Source organism: Denticeps clupeoides, chromosome 5 (genome assembly GCF_900700375.1).
Source record: "Denticeps clupeoides chromosome 5, fDenClu1.1, whole genome shotgun sequence".
NCBI classification, from domain to species: Eukaryota; Metazoa; Chordata; class Actinopteri; order Clupeiformes; family Denticipitidae; genus Denticeps; species Denticeps clupeoides.
The window spans coordinates 28345327-28364375 of record NC_041711.1 but is presented as its reverse complement, the minus strand read 5'-3'; the positions used below and the strand labels follow the sequence as shown (position 1 = coordinate 28364375).

Genomic DNA, 19049 nt, shown 5'->3' with positions numbered 1-19049 from the left:
GGAAAGAGCTTTGTCTGGGAAGACCTTGCTGATGCAGTATGAATACATTGGGTCTTGTTGTGTGTTCAGTTTTACCTGTGTCATGAAACTGTATTCCACAACCTCACCAGAGTTTTGCTGTCCCACACAGTCCTACACATTTGTTTCTGTAGTAGTAACAACGAACAAAGATTTAATTTCGATTTTCCTTTTGTTTACCTAAAGCATACTAAGTTAACACCATTTGTCCCACACCGTACTCTATCTGAAGCCTGAATATATAAAATGTTTTACAATGAGACATGAATAAGACACAGAGCACTTAATGATATGGTTAACATCATAACATTGTGCAAGCTATACTGAAATATGCAATCATGGAAATAATCATATGATCTATGATTTCAGAATACCCTGAGAAATAACAGAAACGATAGCAACTAAATAGCTATATTTGGCCTCTAGGTGTCACTAAAGGATAACATTGCATATAATAAATTCGTTTCCATGGAGGGCAAATTATTTGATGTAGACACGTGTTACAAACTCCATGAAGCAGAATGAAGCCAACAAGCGTAAAACAGCAAATAAAACGCATATGTATGAATCTTAATAGACCGTGTTTCCAACAAGAAATTCTGCCAGTGTGTGTGTACACTGAGATCCTTTGATGGACTTATTGATGTAGTTGTTACAGTTTGTCTACTACAAAATCAGGACATTTACTTATGATCATCCAATCTGTTACAGCAGATGTCAGTGTAGAGTATTTCCTGCTCCAGAAATAGTTTGTGACGTCAGGGGTGTGAAAGTAGCAGTTGAGCGCTTGTCAGATGAAAGGTCATTGTGATTTTGTTCAGCAAGTCCCAAAAACCATACGAAGGTTTAACTGTGATCTTGTTCATAAAAATACAGAATTCAGAGTAAATCTGTTAAAAGGGATAAATCTGTTTCTACTACACCATCACCTCCATAAGTGCCGATCTGATCCGGTGGGTGCAACTGTGCTCTTCTTAATGTGTACAGGGTCCCATATCACCACAATGTATATGAAGCCATTTTCAAAACACACCCAGCATTAATCTGTACATACCGCTTGCACAGACATTTAGGGAAACACATAAATTTGCCTTAGAAAAAAAACTCTTCTTCATATGTGAACTCATAATTTATTGAAATGAAAGAAAAAGCCCAAAGAGCAACAGAGGAAATTTAATGGACTGAGTGAGAGCACAAAACTTTGCATTATTTACTCAGCTTCACCTTGTATGAAGTGCAATACTGAAAAGGTCTGTTATTCCTTCTAAAATTCACAGCTAAACTAACTTTCAACCGTACATTTTGACCCCCTTTCCAACAGATATCAGCCAAATATCACTTTTTTATCTGGTCTCCATGGTCGCTGATTTCACTGCAGACGTTTCCTCTGTGCATGCAGGTGCAGGAAGGTACCATAATACATCCTACTAAAATACATATTATACAGTTTAATACCTTCACTATACCTTAATCAGCTTGCATGAGTAACATAAATTTAAGGCAGTTATCCTTCCGGTATGAAACATCCCTTCCAAAACTGGTTTTCAAATATATCAGCTCTCTGTCCGGATATCACAAAGTATGCCCTAGTAGTATTTCCTTATTTATTATAGCTTATAAATTGAAGACCACAAATCAACATTTAAGGCCTTATAATATTAACATGATAACATGACCCCATCCTTCCAAATGAAAAGCCACGCATTTCATAACCAAGTGGAGTCTGTCTGAAGGGTGAATGCATTTCACACACTGACTTTTCAGGTCAGCTAAACCTTACTCACGCTTGACCGGTAGCCCTGTCATGTTACGGATATAATGTGGCGTCTGCACACTCTCAGGAGAGTGGTTTTTGGTCACAGGGAATGTGTAGGTAGGCAGATCTCATTGTGTCACATTGGGGTAGACTTTGAGTTCAGCCACCATCTGACTGGCCACATTGAACTGGTTTCCATGACAACTGAATTCTAATGACTGCACCCCTGGCCCTTGCCTCAATGAGAGACAGAGACTGTCGCTTCTAGCTTCCATGTGTATGCCTTTGTGTTTGTGTGTGTCTGCGTGCTGAAGGGGCTGTGCATCTGTGTTTATGCACACATGTTCTTGCAACACCTCTTCACACTAGAGAAGGACAAAGTGACAAGGATTGTGCCAGTGCTGTCCAAAAATACTGGACTGTCTTGACACCCCTGTGTGCAGAAAACCGCATCACTCCAGCATTCAGGCAGACAGCCTAGCCCTTGAACCATCAGCTCTCACTCTCCTCCTCATAACCATCCCTTCCCCCCAACCCATTTAGGCTCTCGCTCAGTGGTCTGCCCATGTGACTCTTCACAGCTGTTCATTGGCCAGCACCACCGAGTCATCTGGCCAATCCGCGCAGCACAATGGTATAAACATAAGCAAAAGCTGCATGCTTATGATCTGGAGGCGAGTTGTGTTGCACTGAGGAGCCGAGGCTGAGATGTTCTCCTTTTGCTTGACTGAACAGAGTTGCCCTTTCTTTCTGCCTGTTCTGGGAAAATCATCTATCTGCACCGACACCGAAGTCACCAGCTCTGGTTTTTCATTTGTCACCTCTGACAAACAAGTCCATGAGAAGACATGGCTTTGACACTGACTGGTAAGTACATCTCCACGAAGGCTGAGACCATTTTGACGGGGTTGTGCTTGGGAGCAAACAAAGGAAATATAAAAAATACGCCACCCAGACGGTGATCTTGGGTGACTGGTGAAAGTAGCTTAAAATTATGTGAAAAATATGAAAACATAATTACGGGTATGGCTTTGTGAGGTTGTATAAAAAGGATTTAATACTCATGTATATTATTCAGAAAATATGCATCAGGATATCTTGCTCTAATAAATCCATGAACATGACAGTTCATGCTGACCTGATTTATTTGCATTCAGTAATTGCAGACAGCTGGCGATGCCCTGAGCTTATTATAATATTAAAGCGTATAACAAGGACCCTATTCTAACCATGTATTGCCTAGTCCTAATTAGAGCAGGAATATTTGCATGTTCCCTGTACCATGTGTTTTAGAGCTTTGTCAGCTATGCTCTCAACATAATAAAGAGCATAAAGAAGCATTTGAACACACCGAGCATTTGATTTATTTTGTGATGCCTAAAGAGCTATTTGCAAATATATTTTTGAATTCAATTTTGTTTAAAATGTCCGGAGCCAATTTGTTCTGTGTTGCTGGAGTGCTGTCCGTACATAAATCTGCAACCTGTTTCCAGCCCAGACATTAATGTGCTATTTTAGGCTGTTTCATTTGAGGATGGTTAATCACAGGGCCCCAGGGGGACATGGGGAAATTGAAGCGCCGCTCTCCCGGGGGACTGTGTCTGGGCTGCGTATTGGCTGCTTTATCAGAACATGTTGCTCTGTGTTTGTTTTATTTCTCCCTACAAACTGTTGAGGACAAAACAATCTTGGTTCATTCTGTGGTGAAAGCAATAGCTGTCATGTCTCTCTCTCGAGAGAACAGTGAGAGGGCTGTGCAAGATGGAGCCTCAAAATGCACAGAAAATATTTCCAGGTAGTGCTGTGACTGAATCACCCCAGCAGCAGGGTTACATTACAGTCTCTCACCTTCTCGAGGGTTGGATTTGGACAAGAGCTGTGGTGTGGGGGTGCAAAGTGCATTCCACAATGGCGTGGCTTGTCAGCGTGGTTCATCTCAACGATGTAATCACGCCTATATCTGATCATGCATTTTCCGGTGTCCTGGCATGTTCTCCTAGTAATGCAGAAGATTAATGTGACAGTGGTTGCCTCCTAAGTATACAGCTGACTTAGCACATGCCACAAAATGTGACCAAGTTGTCTCTAGTGTCTGGATGCCACAATGACAGGCAAATGCCAGAATCCCTGCACTAATTTTCTGTTCTTCTGAGAGACATTGATAAGGTGGTTCTGAAAAGCATTATGAACATAATGACATAACACCCCCCCATATATCATCCATATGTAAAAAAAAATGTGAATATGTGTCTGTAGGTGGTGAAGTTGAAAGCTGCTTCTGCTGGTTGTAGCCCAGAGAAGTTTCTCGGGGGTCTTCACTCCTCTCTGAAGTTCTTACAGGATGAATCAGGATGACCATCAATCTCGACCTATCCTGTGAGCAACCAACGATTTAGCCCTTCCTTAACATATTAACATGGTCAACAGTGTTAATTATGCTTTAAGCCATTGTTGTGTCCTATGTATAGAAACATAATATAAAGCTGAGTTTGTGTGTATGAAGGGAGCTGCGTGAGAGGGTCCAGCCTGAGCTGCTGGAGCTGATCAAACAGCAAAGACTGAACCGTCTCTGCGAGGGTACCTGCTTTCGGAAGATCAGCACTCGTAGGCGGCAGGGTGAGATACCCCAGTGTACCCCATTCCTGCAACATCAGCCATTCTCACTCAGACCTGTCATTGTCCTTATCTGCATCGTCTTCAGACAGCTACCCTACACCTACACTCCTTGACCTATTTTTATTTACCACTTTAATGTATTGTTGCAGGTTGGTGGCTTTCTGTAAATCAGCCCACTCAGGCAGTGTTGACGGGATTTATTCTACAATATTCAACAATCAGCTACTGTGTGCAAACTGATTGTGATTACATGTCGTCCACACTCATGTAATGATGCTGTATTAATGTACCATTCATTGCACAAATGGGGGTTGAGTCATTTCTCTCAAACAAGAAAAAGTGTTTTCATTTGTTTCCATATTATTACCCACAGAGAACATTGGGCATATTTCCAACGATGCCAGGTTCTGATCCAAGAGATTAGAAATATGGTGGGGGATAACTGCCCTGCAGGACGTGTAACAATCAAATGTCTTTACATGTCAACATCTACTTCGTTCAGACTATTGGTTAATTGAGCCAATGTAATTTGTGTGCATAATATAGATACAGGGTATTAGTGTGTGGTTGACGTGTGTATGAAAGCATATTTGTGTAAGATACATCACACTCAAACAATAACATTAATATTAAATTTTCTTCAGACAAGTTCTGGTACTGTCGACTGTCACCAAATCATAAAGTGCTGCACTATGGAGATCTGGAGGAGAACCTACAAGGACAGATACCCCACGACTCTCTACAAGAGAAGAGTAAGCTCAGGTCATATATTTACATACTGTACTGTAAATATATGATTATCTGTTGTTAACTAACAGAAAATCATTTAATTTCCAGTGTAAAATGATTTTCCATAATACGGTGTAATTCTCTCCCTCATTGCAGTCAATGTGGCTGATATCAAAGCAGTGATTACAGGGAAAGACTGTCCACACATGAAGGAAAAAGGTGCTCTTAAGCAGAATAAGGTGAGCCACAAAACGGCAATTGATAGATTTTCTATAGAGTATCTGCATTTTGCCTTTCCGCTGCATGACAGGGATCTGGGTCTGAAGTTCAGCTGCACACAGCTCAGCTGACCTTTTGTACTCAGGTCAACCAAGCTAGTAATGTCCAAAAAAATATTTAAAACACAACCACCTGGACATGGCTGGCATAACCACCATGAAAATGTTGCAATCACAGAGTGGAGTGGAATTCCACTTCAGAACATTTACGAGCACAAATAGTAAGCAGAATAATAAACTGAAAGTTGCATTGTCAGCCACACTGTGCCTTTTTACCCACAATGCCAGTGGGTGGCTGCCGAGGACAGGTAAGATTGTGACAGATCTGCCATCTGGCGCTGCAAACTCACCAGTAAATGTGCAAATGAAATCCACAGGAGGTGTGGGTGTCACTTGCAGGTACTGAATCATGAAATGAAATGTTTCATTCTGTATCAGGAGGTGCTGGAGTCAGCTTTCTCTGTCCTGTACGAATCAGATGAATACTTAAACTTCATTGCTCCTGACAAGCATGAGGTGAGCTGTGATCTGACTTTTGACATTTTTATTATGAGTTCCTGACTAAATGCATGCAACAGCACCAAGAACAGCTTTGTAATGATTTTTCTTTCTTATTTAAGTTCTGCATTTGGATAGATGGTCTGAATGCACTCTTGGGTAAAGAGATGTCCAGTGCACTCACCAAATCTGACATGGACACTCTAATCTCTATGGAACTGAAACTCCGCCTTTTGGACCTTGAAAACATCCAGATTCCCGAAGCCCCTCCTCCACTTCCAAAGGAGCCAAGCAATTATGACTTTGTTTATGACTATAATCAACAGACCTGAGCCTTCCAGCTATCATTACTCTTTTCTTCATGATATACCTTCCTCCACCATTGGGTTTTAATATTTCAAACACCCTGTTGGCTTGTACCACTACACCTCTGTAGGTCTTGGTGATTTATTCTATGTGACTTTGCCTGGTAGATTTTTACCAGCACTGCTGTCAAAGCTTTGCATATTGTGTCTGCTGACCTTATTCAACAACTGCTTAAACATTCTGTGATGGCAAATGGTCTCTGTATTTATTTATTTAATAATGTAATGGCAAAGGGACATCATGTCATTGTTCTCTAGTGGTTTATTCATCATCATCCAGTCATTCATTCACTGATTAATTCAATTGGGTGGACAGAATTCCAAGAGTGCTGTTCCTGTCCAAGTCCATTCTCCACGGAGCATGCCATCACTTCTCAACTTTGATACTCAATCATTAAGTACGTCAGTACAGGCTAAAGGGCAAATTGCAATGTGCAATAATAAATACACTGAACCCTAGAAATAAGTATTTTCACATGGGCCAAGACATACACTGCGCACATCACCATTAATATACACCTAACAAGCTTGAGAGAACATGTTTGGGGATGGGAAGAAAACATTATTTCATTTTTTTTTGGTAAGTCACATGCATTGCTCTAGCATACTGTATTTTTTTAAATATGGACATTTATCTTACTATGCCTACTATGCTTACTTAGCAGGAAATTCTAAATAATGGTTCAAAATAGACAATCCTATTGGCTGTACTGCAAATGGAAGAAATAATCAAGCACAGTATTAGACTAAAACCTAGTCAGTAGAACTTTGTCTCAAGAGATGTGAAAAATCGCAATGGCTCGCCCCATCAACCAGTAAAAATGTACCCAGATAATCAAAAAAACATTCACAATTAAAAGAAAAAACGTATTCAGGAAGGTGTAAAAGGTGTCCCTCTCAATAAAGCCCAGTCAATGAAAAAACATCTTAATGGCAAAAACATTAAAGCAAACAAATAAAGTGATGGTTTGGTGGCACTTACGACATAAACTTATATATATATATATATAAAAATAAAAAAAAAATGAGAATGACAGGCCAGGCACTTATCCCATTCCTGCTCCAGGGAACCAACTGTTCTTCACAGTGTCAGGCTGCCACTGTCTGATCCAGCTCATGAAATGATTATTAAATCCATCAACAGCTGGATGAGGTGAACCAGGGAGATTTTATGACCTGAAACCGTGTGCCATGGTGCCCCAAGAGCAGGACTGGAAATCATTGCACTAGACTTAATTTCAAAGTTGAAAGAGCTGTATAGATTGTTCATTTATTTGTTTAGGTGAGCTTACACTGCCTCAACATCACAGCAGAGAGTTTTATGATAAATAGTGCCAATCAGAAGCTTTTCTTCGTATCGTGCTGCAATGGTAGAACCAATGAGAACACTGCCATCATCAGCATACACCTGCTTTACAGTTGGCTGCTCTGAGAGAATGTTCTCAATCTTTAGAATCTGAAAAAGAAAGAAAAAATAACTCAACATCTGTCTCCCCCAAAAAAATGTATACCAGAAAGACCTCTAACTGACCTCAGATCCTGGTGGGTCCTGGGGATCATTTTTAAATAATTTCCAGCCATTTGGGTGACAGCCCAGCCACAAGTCGCCAGTGTCAGGATCCACATCTATGTTGTCAACAAGTGATCCCACATCTACAGCCTGTGGAAAAATCAGACTCCTCAGATGCTTTTCTCTTTGAAATGCCATTGTATGTGGCCACACAGGTGTCGCCACAATAAAACAAGCTTAATTTTTCCAGAAATGAAACACACCTTCACTGGGACCAGGTTGATATTGTCATTTGTCTTCAGGACATGGACTTTATGATCAACCACATCTGCCACATAGATATACCTAAAAGCAGAAAATGTTAAACATACTGAAGGGTGGTTTCACATTTCTATGGCAGATAGTAATTGAAACGTTAGAGGAGTGAAACATACTTTTTGTCAGGTGAGATGTTGATGCCATTAGCACTATAGAATCCCTCAGCCACAACCTTCACTTCCTCAGGACTATAAAACACTACATCCGACCACGCGAAGGAAAAGAGTGGTGAGATCATCCTCATAATAAGGTGGGTGAAGTACTCATCGTTTGTGGCATAGAAGCTTTCTACTCCCACAGCCACTATGTCATTCACACTGAAAAGGGAGAGCGCAGCTCCGGTTATGTTTGAATTATATTCCAATGGATCATAAATACAGATTGTAAGTATTCCAATTAAATTACTAAATTATATAACACAACAAAAGCAATTCAAAAGTGAAGTGATTGTCACTTGTGCACACAGTGAAATTTGTCCTCTGCATTCAACCAAGTGAGCATTGGGCAGCCATGACAGGCGCCACTTTGCTCAGTGGCACCTTAGTGGCACCTTGGCGGATCGGGAGTCAAACCGGAACCCTTCTGATTACGAGGCCCCCATAATTCAGTTATGTGTGAGCAACAATGTTTCATAAAAAACATGCTCATTATATGTTTAAACATAAAATCATATAATCTCACGTTATATTTCTTTGGTAAAAATTATTTATAAGAAGTAGAATAAGTTTACCTGTGAAGGAGTTCATGTTTTATAGTCTTCACATGTTCAAGAGCCTTCTCATCCTCAATAAATTTGAAGATCTCCACCTGACTCTGGTGATAATTTGGGTGCTGGACATGATTAACAACAAAAAGGTGTACAGTGCCATCTGCAAAGTAACACGACAGTGGCGCAATTAATTGTGGGTGCTTCAGAAAAGCCTTCATCTTTTACGGCATGGATTCATCAAGACTAAAATAATGTATTTTGTCCAATCTGAATCAAGTAGTAGCACACAGGCACATATTCATGCTGCAATGTTCCACTTCCACTACTGGTTTCAGGAGACTGAAAATCAATGACATGATTGTGGAACCTGTTAAATAAACTGACATTTATCACATTAAATCCTCAGTTTCTAAGATGCAGTGATGCCATGTTCACTGTAGACCTTGCAGTCAGCTTGAAAAATTCTAACAGAATTCTTAGTGTCACGTCTGACACTGCTTGTTCTAGATCTCACCATGCCTTTTTTCACGTCTCCATACTTCTTGAATCAATTTGTGCCACTCAATGTGCTGTAAGTCAATGCGGCAAATGGGTTTGGTCAGTTAGAATTGCAGACAGAAAACATGTGTGCCCTTATTTTACCAGCGTCATCCAAGTATACGCTGATTCCATGAGGATTAAAGGAGTCCAGGTCAAAGCCCCTTGAAATGCGAAGCTCCACGGGCTTCAATTTTGAATCGAAAAGGTCAAGGATGAAGATTTTCCCTGGATCATCTGAATACCGAGGCATACCAGGATACTTCAAGCCCTGATGAAGTCAACAATAGCGGCGATTAGTTTATTGTGGTTTCATGTTCACACCGACTTGCTAAATGGCATTCAGCCCATAAAAAATATGCAATGCCACGTACACTGCTAATGAGTGCCAGTCCATTCGGAAGTATTGCAATATCTTCTGATCCATAATCTGTTTCAATAAATAAATCGCACATGACTTTGAAAATGACCTTGCAAGAGTTAAAAAAAATATATATAATAATAATTCTATTTAATAATGAAACATAAAACAGGACTCATACATACCAAGACCTTTAAGGACTTGACAATTCGGAAGGTGGTTCTGGATGAGTTCTCTCGTGGCGAGAGAAACATTTCTACGAAACATACAGAAGTATTAAAAGTACTTGCTGGCGCTGGTGTTGCGGGTAAAAACGAGTTGACAAAGTAAGCTTGTCGTCATCACCTCAGTCTGTATATTCGCTGCCCTAAGAAAACCGCGAGGGCCGCGACTACATAGGAGAGGATTTTGAGCTTCCCCATGTCCCTCGGCGTGCCTGCAGCTGGGAATCTTCCAGGAAGCGGCGGGAAAGTTTAGGGGGAGGTGTGGACGTGTGGAGGTGTGGACCTGTCCCGGCCGCACTAACCCTTGTACCCGCACACCCCCGCGGCAACAGAAACGCGCCGAGTCTACATTTATAATAATAACTGCGTGTTGAAACTGCGCTCAGTTTAATAATGGTGACTCTGTGTATACCGAAAGAAAGACGTTTTCCTTCCTCGGGATTTATGAAATTGACATGTATCATATGACTTACATACGGCTTCTGATTGTTTGCATTTGTGTCATAGGACACATTACTTTAAGATGAGCGCATATGAATAAAAAGGGGCGATAGAACAAGAAAGTCTGCAGAGTGCTTCCGGTTACACTTGCCACATTTTCTGTCAAAATAAAAGTCGGGAAACGATGCATTTTAATTTGATAACATATTAACCGTTGCATTCCCCTGCCAGACCATTATGGGCAAATGAACATAACAGGAATAAGTTGCAATGAAATCACGTTAAACTCACGTTAAAATCACGTTAAACTCCGCATACATTTAGCTCCCTACACCAAGAGCGGGAAGGAAGCAAAGCAACATGTAGGGGGACATAACACACGCAGCCCATAACTTGGACCGACGGACAAAACAGCATTTTTCCTCTGATACAATAGTGGTTTCGTGGACACGTTGGTGCACATTATTTAACGCCGTTCAGGTGCTGAATATTTCTGGTGAAATCGGCATCGGCGCCGTCGTGACGTCACGGGACGCTGGGCTCTGTAAGGATGCTCAGCCGGTCCGGCTAATACGAGCAGCCCCTCCAGTGCCCACGGTGTTTTCTTCACGTTCTGGGGACGAGATTTCGCTGAAATTCCTGCGAGGAGCACGAAATAAAACACACGGTACGGCGACATCCGTGTCGTTCCTTTCATCCATTGTCGCGGTGGGTGTCGGGATGCTGCTGATCAGTTGACACGCTTACACGGGCGGTGCAGCAAAGCCAATTTATTTTTTGTTTAATGAGACAAAAGGCGCAGACACTTAAGTGTGGTCGGAATGGAAAAAAAAAAACATATTTGCAAAAACAATGCCATTGACAGCAGACATTGTTTACTGCATTAAACATTTTACGATTTTATTTTTCGTTTATTGTCAAATATATGTCGTCATGCGAACGTTTCCTTTTATTTTGTATTTAGTAGAACCTTAAGTCAAAATGAGTTTCTTTCCTTATCGATTTAATAATGCTCATCTAAAGGTTGTCATTTTTATTCATAGATCAGGGATTATTCATTTCTCAGTTGCTGGGTCGCTTCTCCGTGGCAGTGAAATTTATATTCATATACATAGAAACATTAATTCTCAAACATTGTGTATTTTCTTTAATATTTCATTTTATTTATCTTATTTTATTTAATTTTATTTCATTCTGTTATGCTCTGTTTTAATCCAAACAGATACTGCTAAGTATGAGTATTTTATACATGAATGTGTGTGACTCAAAGCAGCTCAGTGTAATTTTTGCAACAATTTATTTGGTTACATTAAGGTAAAATACACTGTCAAACCAAGAATCTGGTCAATTCTTTGTAATAACTCCTGTTAGAACTATGGGCTTCCATCACCTCTGCTGTCACCTCTTTGTTGTTTTATTGGTCAGCAGCTTGAATAGTGACTACTGAGGTGACCGGATGATCTGATTAGTATAAGTAAGGCTGTGGTTAAAAAAAAAAAAGTATAATATAACAATTCAAACTCTGGCAATTTTGTCACTACAGGTTTCTGTTTGTCAAATTGGAGATGGCAGAAAAAAGTGACCTGAAAGCTGAGCTTGAGCGCAAAAAGCAGCGCTTAGCCCAGATACGTGAAGAAAAAAAGCGTAAGGAAGAAGAGAAGAAGAAGAAAGAAGTAAGAACATTTCAACATTTCAGTAAACCTATTATGGTTAATAACACATGGCTTGGATTGCATTAAGGTCTTATAGTGCTGTGTAAATTTAAACTACATATTGATTGATTTTCCAGTCAGAACTACAGCAGAAAACAGAAATTGTGACAGAAGACTCTGATTTGGACCGCAAGCGACGAGAGACAGAAGCTTTACTGCAAAGCATTGGGATCTCACCAGAACCCCCATTAGGTAAAAAAAAAAACATTCAACTGCAGTGCTTTTTGGGTCAGAAATTCTCGCAAAATGGCAGAAAACAATTGTACCATTCTCACTTTATATTCATTATATTATTATTTTCAAGAATATTGGTGTTTTTGATCATCCATGCCATGTTTTAGGGTGTAGTTAAGTGTTGTTCAAAACAGTCCAAGTATTTAGTCCATGTTTAATCCATTTTAGAAAATATGACAATGTTTTTTCTAAAAAATGTGATTTCACATGCATTTTCGTGCTTTTGTGATCTTGGGATGTCAGTGAAATATTGCAAATGTTAAAGCTGCACGTTTGTTTTACTGAACTGAGGTGAATCCAAATTGGATGGTGGCGCACGCTGATAAAAAAAAAATATTAATTCTTCACAAGACTGGAAATCTGTTGACAATTTCTTCTTTTTTCCTTTTTCTTTGCTTTAACCATTTCAATCCATCCTGATGATTTGGGACTTTTCATCTTTGTTGATTTGGTTTGGCTGTGCCTGCCACTGCTGGTCACCAGTGCAGCCACTGCAGCTTTTAACATGGAATACCTGTTATTTTCATTATTTAGTCCCAACCCCTATGTCTCCCTCTTCGCAATCAGTGAGCACACCGAGTGAGGCTGGCAGCCAGGAATCTGTTGATGGAGGGGCAGTGGGAAGGTACATTATATTTTATTGTACACTCATCATGTGCATTTTGGTTAATCTAACATGAATGGACACATTTTTAATTGTGTCTTATGGTAAGTCATGACCCTCAAATGGCCATCAGTTCAAACAATGTTTTTTGGTGAGTTGCATGAACAGGTTTAATAACTGGAGCTACACTGTGCAGTAATGTGAACACGTGGTCTTTCTTAAAGTCTGATGATTGTCTTTTCCTTTACATCTCTTATTGGGGATTCAGATATAGGTAAGGAGACGTCAGTGTTGTGGAATGTGAAATATGGTTAGGGTTCCATGAATCAATGTATTACTGTGCACCATGTCATGAGCTGTCTTTCAGATTTGTCCCACTCATCTGTGATGTTTATGTGATGGACATCTATGATGTCATTTAATTTTATTGTGAGACATGTTTATTTTTTTCTCATATATGCATGTCCTGTGCTACCCTGTATCAGGACATTGCAGTGGGACACAGACCCTTCTGCCCTTCAGCTGTTGGCAGATTCTGACATTGGGTACGTTTGGGACTTGTTTTATATATAGAAGATAAAATGAAAAGTTGAGAACAAGCAGTCTGATTCTTGGTCATTTTCACAGGCGCAAGATGCAGAAACTAGGGGCATCAAAGATTGTGCAGATTGACTTCCTCCCCAAAGAACTCGTAGCGTACTGTAAAGAGACACAGACTCCTCTAGCACCTCATCAGTCAGATGGTATGCAAGGAACCTAAAATGTCACAGCCATTTTTTTCGACTGTTTTTTGGGTAATTTTACGTGACTTTTTGCTTAGGAATATGTGCAATGGCTGTTTCTCATAGGATGGCTAATATTTATTCTCAGAGGAAGAAGAAGATGAGGAAATATCTATGCCAAAGGTTGATAGAGAATCTGATCAGCAGGATGCTGAAGATACTCAGCAGCCAAAAGAGTGTAAGTGGTAAAATAATTTAATTTCCTATAAATACAAAAACATTACATGCAACCCTACAAACCCTGGGTGTGCATATACTTCTCACCCTCCTCAAACTCTCTTTATTTTAGTCCATCCAAGGGAGCTAACAGAAGAAGAGAAACAGCAGATTACTCACTCCGAGGACTTTGTCATTTTCTTTGATCGGAGTATCCGAGTGGTGGAGCGAGCTTTAGCTGAGGACTCAGACATTTTCTTTGACTACAGTGGCCGTGACATGGAAGATAGAGAGGGGTTTGCATTATTTTGTTGTGGAGTAAATTATTGGTGAGTTGGTCAAAATGATACCTAGTGTACTCAGGCGTATATTTCCATCCATTTTGTACACAGGGATATGCAGGCTGGATCGAATCTGTCATTTAATCGACTCTTCTACGATGAACACTGGTCCAAACATCGAGTTGTTACGTGTTTGGATTGGTCCCCGCAGGTAACAAGGTTATTTATTGTCTATATAATATATGCACATATCTGTTTAAAAATGTGCAGAGATATAATGGTTTTTTTTTATCCAGTACTCTGAACTGCTGGTGGCATCTTACAACAGCAATGAGGATGCCCCACATGAACCAGATGGGGTTGTTTTGGTTTGGAACATGAAGTTCAAGAAGACAACTCCAGAGTATGTTTTTCATTGTCAGGTGAGACTGGTAGCCATATGAATGACTGAACAGAAGAAGCAGATCAGTAGCACACCACAGATATATAAACACAGTCTAATTCTCTGCTTATACCATGCATTAGCAAGTGATCTATCTGTATATGGTCATATGTATGCAGTGTCTGAAATCCATTGTGATCCAGACATGCTCTGTGTGCATTTAGACCTTCCATTAATAACCCTGTGAATTTATTAAAACTGATTGAAATATTTTGTTGTTGTTGCTGTTTTTAATTTTGTAAAAGTGCAAAAGTTACAATCTCTGTTGACTTGCTCTTCCTCTGTTCACTTGCTCTTCCTGCAGTCTTCTGTGATGTCTGTTGGCTTTGCTCAGTTTCACCCCAATCTGGTCGTGGGAGGCACTTATTCTGGGCAAATTGTGCTATGGGACAATCGCAGCCACAGAAGAACCCCTGTACAGAGGACCCCTCTGTCCTCTGCTGCACACACGGTAACAGTGAATGAGCAAAACCCATAAATTTATGTTACAGACCTTTCACAAAAAAAAAAAGTGTAGTGATTGTCACATGTGATACACAGCAGCACAGCACATGGTGCACACAGTTAAATTTGTCCTCTGCATTTAACCCATCACCCTGAGTGAGCAGTGGGCAGCCATGAAAGGGGAGCAGTGTGTGGGGACGGTGCTTTGCTCAGTCGCACGTCAGTGGCACCTTGGCGGATCGGGATTCGAACCGGCAACATTCTGATTACAGGGGCGCTTCCTTAACCGCTAGGCCACCACTGCCCGGTGGTATCTGTATTTACATTTTGAAGGTTTAGAGGAAAATCAGGGTAAAATTGAAAATAATTCAGTTAGATTAAGACAACACATTATCCTGGTCTGAAACTGGATTCTATCAAAGGTGTCACAGAATCTGAGAACACCTCATACATTTAGAAGTGAGCAGATCTACATTCTTCCTGAACTCACATACAGTACAGGTAAAATGTTTGGACACACCTTCTTATTTAATGTGTTTTCTTTATTTTCATGACCATTTACGTTGGTAGATTCTCACTGAAGGCATCAAAACTATGAATGAACACATGTGGATTTATGAACTTAACAAAAAGTGGAGACCTGACCTCCACAGTTATCGGACATGAACCCAATCGAGATGGTTTGGGGTGAGCTGGACCGCAGAGTGAAGTTAAAGGGGCCAACAAGTGCACCTCTGGGAACTCCTTCAAGACTGTTGGAAAACCATTTCAGGTGACGACCTCTTGAAGCTCATCGAGAGAATGCCAAGAGTTTGCAAAGCAGTAATCTGAGCAAAGGGTGGCTATTTTGAAGAAACTAGAATATAAAACATGTTTTTAGTTATTGCACCTTTTTTTGTTAAGTACATAACTACACATGTGTTCATTCATAGTTTTGATGCCTTCAGTGAGAATCTAGCAATGTAAATGGTTATAAAAATAAAGAAAACACATTGAATGATTTTGGCCTGTACTGTACATACATCCATTCCTTTCAACCCAGCTCACCTCTGAAAATTAATGAATCATAGTTCTGTCTGCCATCCTGCAAATGTATTATGTTCTGTATACTGTATATATTCTGTCCTCTAGCACCCTGTGTACTGTGTGAATGTGGTGGGGACCCAGAATGCCAATAACTTAATAACAGTTTCTACGGATGGGAAGATGTGTTCCTGGAGTTTGGACATGCTGTCTCAACCGATGGTAAGGAAAAGATTGCCTGCACATCCTGACATGTCAAAAGTTGATCTATGTAAACACACTGCTTTATATATATAGATATATATATATAAAAATCTACATATTCTGTGTTTCTGTAACAAAAGGACAGTATGGAGCTTGTGTATAATAAATCCAAACCAGTAGCAGTGACATGCATGGCCTTTCCGGCGGGCGATGTGAACAATTTTGTTGTAGGCAGTGAAGAAGGTACTGTCTACACAGCATCCCGCCATGGAAGGTCAGTGGTCTTGTGAAATTAGCCACTTTGTTATATTACATTACAATTATGTCATCTTAAGTAGTTACTAACCAAAATGCTAACTAAAAATGTCTATTACAGTAAGGCTGGAATTGGTGAAATGTTTGAGGGACATCAAGGCCCAGTTACTGGCATCAGCTGCCATAATTCTGTGGGCCCTATTGACTTTTCTCATCTTTTTACCACTTCATCATTTGACTGGACTGTCAAGCTGTGGAGCACCAAGGTAAGAGTAATAATTCTCCCCCTTCTCCCCCTGATTTATGACTTTGCAGAGAGATGATGTTGTGAAATCCTTTGGTTAGTCATTGTATTCATGTCTTGTTGCAAATAGCACAACAAACCACTGTATTCCTTTGAAGACAATGCTGACTATGTCTATGATGTCATGTGGTCACCTGTGCATCCAGCCCTATTTGCATGTGTGGATGGCATGGGCCATTTGGATCTCTGGAACTTGAACAATGACACAGAGGTAAGAGAATATCACTGAGATTTTATTTTTTGTGATTTTGACAAAAATTACACATTTAGTAATTAAAGAAACCATTTCTTTTCATATATGAACTTAAAAACCGACCAATCTGTTTAAAGTTTGTGTTGTCACTAAAACTAAAAATGTTGTATATAAAAAAATCAGCATATCATTACTGGAGTTTTTCAATATGGTTTTAAAGCATATAACAGCACCAAAAGTACACTTTTAAGAATTATAATTGGCCTACATCTATCACAGATTCTGGAAATTCTGCTGCTTTTGATACAGTAGACCATCAAATGGACTTTGCAATGAACCTGGGTGTGATCCTTGACAGCAAATTGAATTTCATGAAACAGATAAAAGCTATGGTAATAACACGCTCCAAGTAACTCCAAGGTGAAGCCAATTCTTGGCTTTTGGGACCTTGAAAAGTGTATCCATGCCTTCATTTAATCTGGTTTGGACTACTGTAATATGTCTGACTAGTCCATTGCAGTTGGTTCAAAATGCTACAGCTCAACTTTTACATGGCTCACGTAAGCAGGATCACATAACATTGCACTTATTTGCACTGGCTCCCTGTAGATTGTAGATTGTAGACTGTTTTTTTTTTATATTTAAATGGCCTAGCTCCTCCATACCTCCATGATCTTTTAACTCTGCCACATGATCACTAAGATTTGCTGATCAAACACTCTTTGCCAGATTAAAATGTACTGGTGACTGGGCTTTTGCAGCAGCTGCTCTTAGTCTGTGGAATAAACTTCTTTTTCACCTCTCAGGACCTCGCACACATTAGACATTTTTAAAACACAACTGAATACTAATTGTTATTCGTTGGCTTTTAACTCTGACTGACTGAATTTGTCTGTGTAATTGTTTTTAATGATGTCTATATCAGTTAGTAGTTCATTGTACTTTGGTCAACTATTGTTTAGAAATAAAATTTATATAAATAAAACTGATTTAAAACTATGAACTGACAGGTGCCAACTGCAAGTGTGAAAGTGGAAGGTGCCTGTGCCCTGAACCGAGTGAGATGGGCAACTGGTGGCAGAGAGGTGGCAATGGGTGATTCAGAGGGTCACGTTTGGATCTATGATGTTGGCGAGGTAAACCTGAATTTTATTTAAAAGAATAATTAAACAAATGCATTAGGGGCCACTGCCTGTAACATATTTTACATTAATTAATTTACATTCATACATTTATCAAACGCCCTTATCCAGAGTGACCTACAATCAGTAATTACTGGGACAGTCCCACTGGAGACACTCTAGGTTAAGTCTCTTAACCCAAGGACAGAATGGTAGTAAGTGGGGTTTGAACCTGTGACTTTGTGGTCTTCTGGGTCATAGCTGAGTGTGACCCACTAGGCTGCTACCACCTTAGCAAAATAGTTTAGTTTTAAAGGTTAGTTATAAAATTGTAATGGGCGCTCTTGTATTCACAGCAATTGGCAATACCCCACACAGAGGACTGGAGCCGCTTTGCCCACACACTGGTGGAAATCCGGGCAAACCAGGGCGATGGCGAGGAAGAGGGTGCAATGGAGATTGCAGCCTAGGACACCAGAACTACATTAAACCGAGCCTGTGTAAAAACAGTCAATTTGACTCATCTGCACACCCAAGCTTGGCTGTTATCACACTTTGTTTTGCCACTCTATTTATACCATGTGTTAAATTCTGTAATTGGCAGTTCTGTTCTATTTCTGTAATCGTACCTAGTATCATGTGGGCAAAATGTATAAGGCTTGCAGTGATAAAAGTGAGCCGTACTTTCAGCCTATTGAGTGCAAAGATTCACACTGTGAGAGTCAAAAATTCATATTGATAAATGTAATTAAAGTAACAGAATAAGTGCTTGATAGACAATGTGGAGGTGATGACCAAAATGTTCAATGGACTGTATATTGTAATTGCTCTAAGGTCAATTAAAACCCAGGCGTGCTAACATTGTTTTGTGCTTGACAAATAACCATTTACATTTATGGCATTTAGCCCTTATCCACAACAACTCGTGGTTAAG

General features: G+C 40.0%; 3 protein-coding genes across 7 annotated transcripts; 2 read left to right on the top strand and 1 right to left on the bottom strand.

Annotated features, from left to right (window-relative positions):
- The first annotated feature begins 2421 nt into the window (after nucleotides 1–2421).
- Nucleotides 2422–6414, top strand: LOC114790123 (engulfment and cell motility protein 1-like). Its single transcript, XM_028979890.1, has 7 exons — nucleotides 2422–2641; nucleotides 4031–4150; nucleotides 4278–4390; nucleotides 5035–5142; nucleotides 5276–5358; nucleotides 5836–5913; nucleotides 6018–6414. Exons 2-7 carry the CDS (start codon nucleotides 4116–4118, stop codon nucleotides 6225–6227), a joined length of 627 nt encoding a protein of 208 aa, XP_028835723.1. The 5' UTR covers nucleotides 2422–2641; nucleotides 4031–4115; the 3' UTR covers nucleotides 6228–6414.
- Nucleotides 6415–6444: 30 nt separating this feature from the next.
- On the bottom strand, nucleotides 6445–10590 carry LOC114790122 (serum paraoxonase/arylesterase 2-like). Its single transcript, XM_028979889.1, has 9 exons — nucleotides 10041–10590; nucleotides 9881–9951; nucleotides 9709–9764; nucleotides 9440–9605; nucleotides 8819–8957; nucleotides 8205–8405; nucleotides 8034–8115; nucleotides 7792–7920; nucleotides 6445–7716 (listed from the first exon to the last, which is right to left on the bottom strand). The coding sequence occupies exons 1-9, from the start codon at nucleotides 10115–10117 to the stop codon at nucleotides 7549–7551; spliced, it is 1089 nt and encodes a 362-aa protein (XP_028835722.1). The 5' UTR covers nucleotides 10118–10590; the 3' UTR covers nucleotides 6445–7548.
- Nucleotides 10591–10624: 34 nt separating this feature from the next.
- dync1i1b (dynein cytoplasmic 1 intermediate chain 1b) lies at nucleotides 10625–18961 on the top strand. Of its 5 annotated transcripts, none has more exons than XM_028979884.1 (18): nucleotides 10633–11027; nucleotides 11904–12033; nucleotides 12150–12264; nucleotides 12790–12931; nucleotides 13179–13184; nucleotides 13396–13455; nucleotides 13538–13653; nucleotides 13781–13870; nucleotides 13982–14144; nucleotides 14241–14340; nucleotides 14426–14551; nucleotides 14876–15022; nucleotides 16147–16260; nucleotides 16383–16516; nucleotides 16619–16763; nucleotides 16872–17012; nucleotides 18005–18130; nucleotides 18472–18961. In XM_028979884.1, the coding sequence occupies exons 2-18, from the start codon at nucleotides 11926–11928 to the stop codon at nucleotides 18583–18585; spliced, it is 1947 nt and encodes a 648-aa protein (XP_028835717.1). In that variant the 5' UTR covers nucleotides 10633–11027; nucleotides 11904–11925; the 3' UTR covers nucleotides 18586–18961. The 5 variants fall into 5 exon arrangements, with proteins under 5 accessions (XP_028835721.1, XP_028835717.1, XP_028835718.1 ...); XM_028979885.1 differs by having other exon boundaries at nucleotides 10635–11027; nucleotides 12841–12931; XM_028979886.1 differs by having other exon boundaries at nucleotides 10636–11027; nucleotides 12874–12931.
- The last annotated feature ends 88 nt before the right edge of the window (nucleotides 18962–19049 follow it).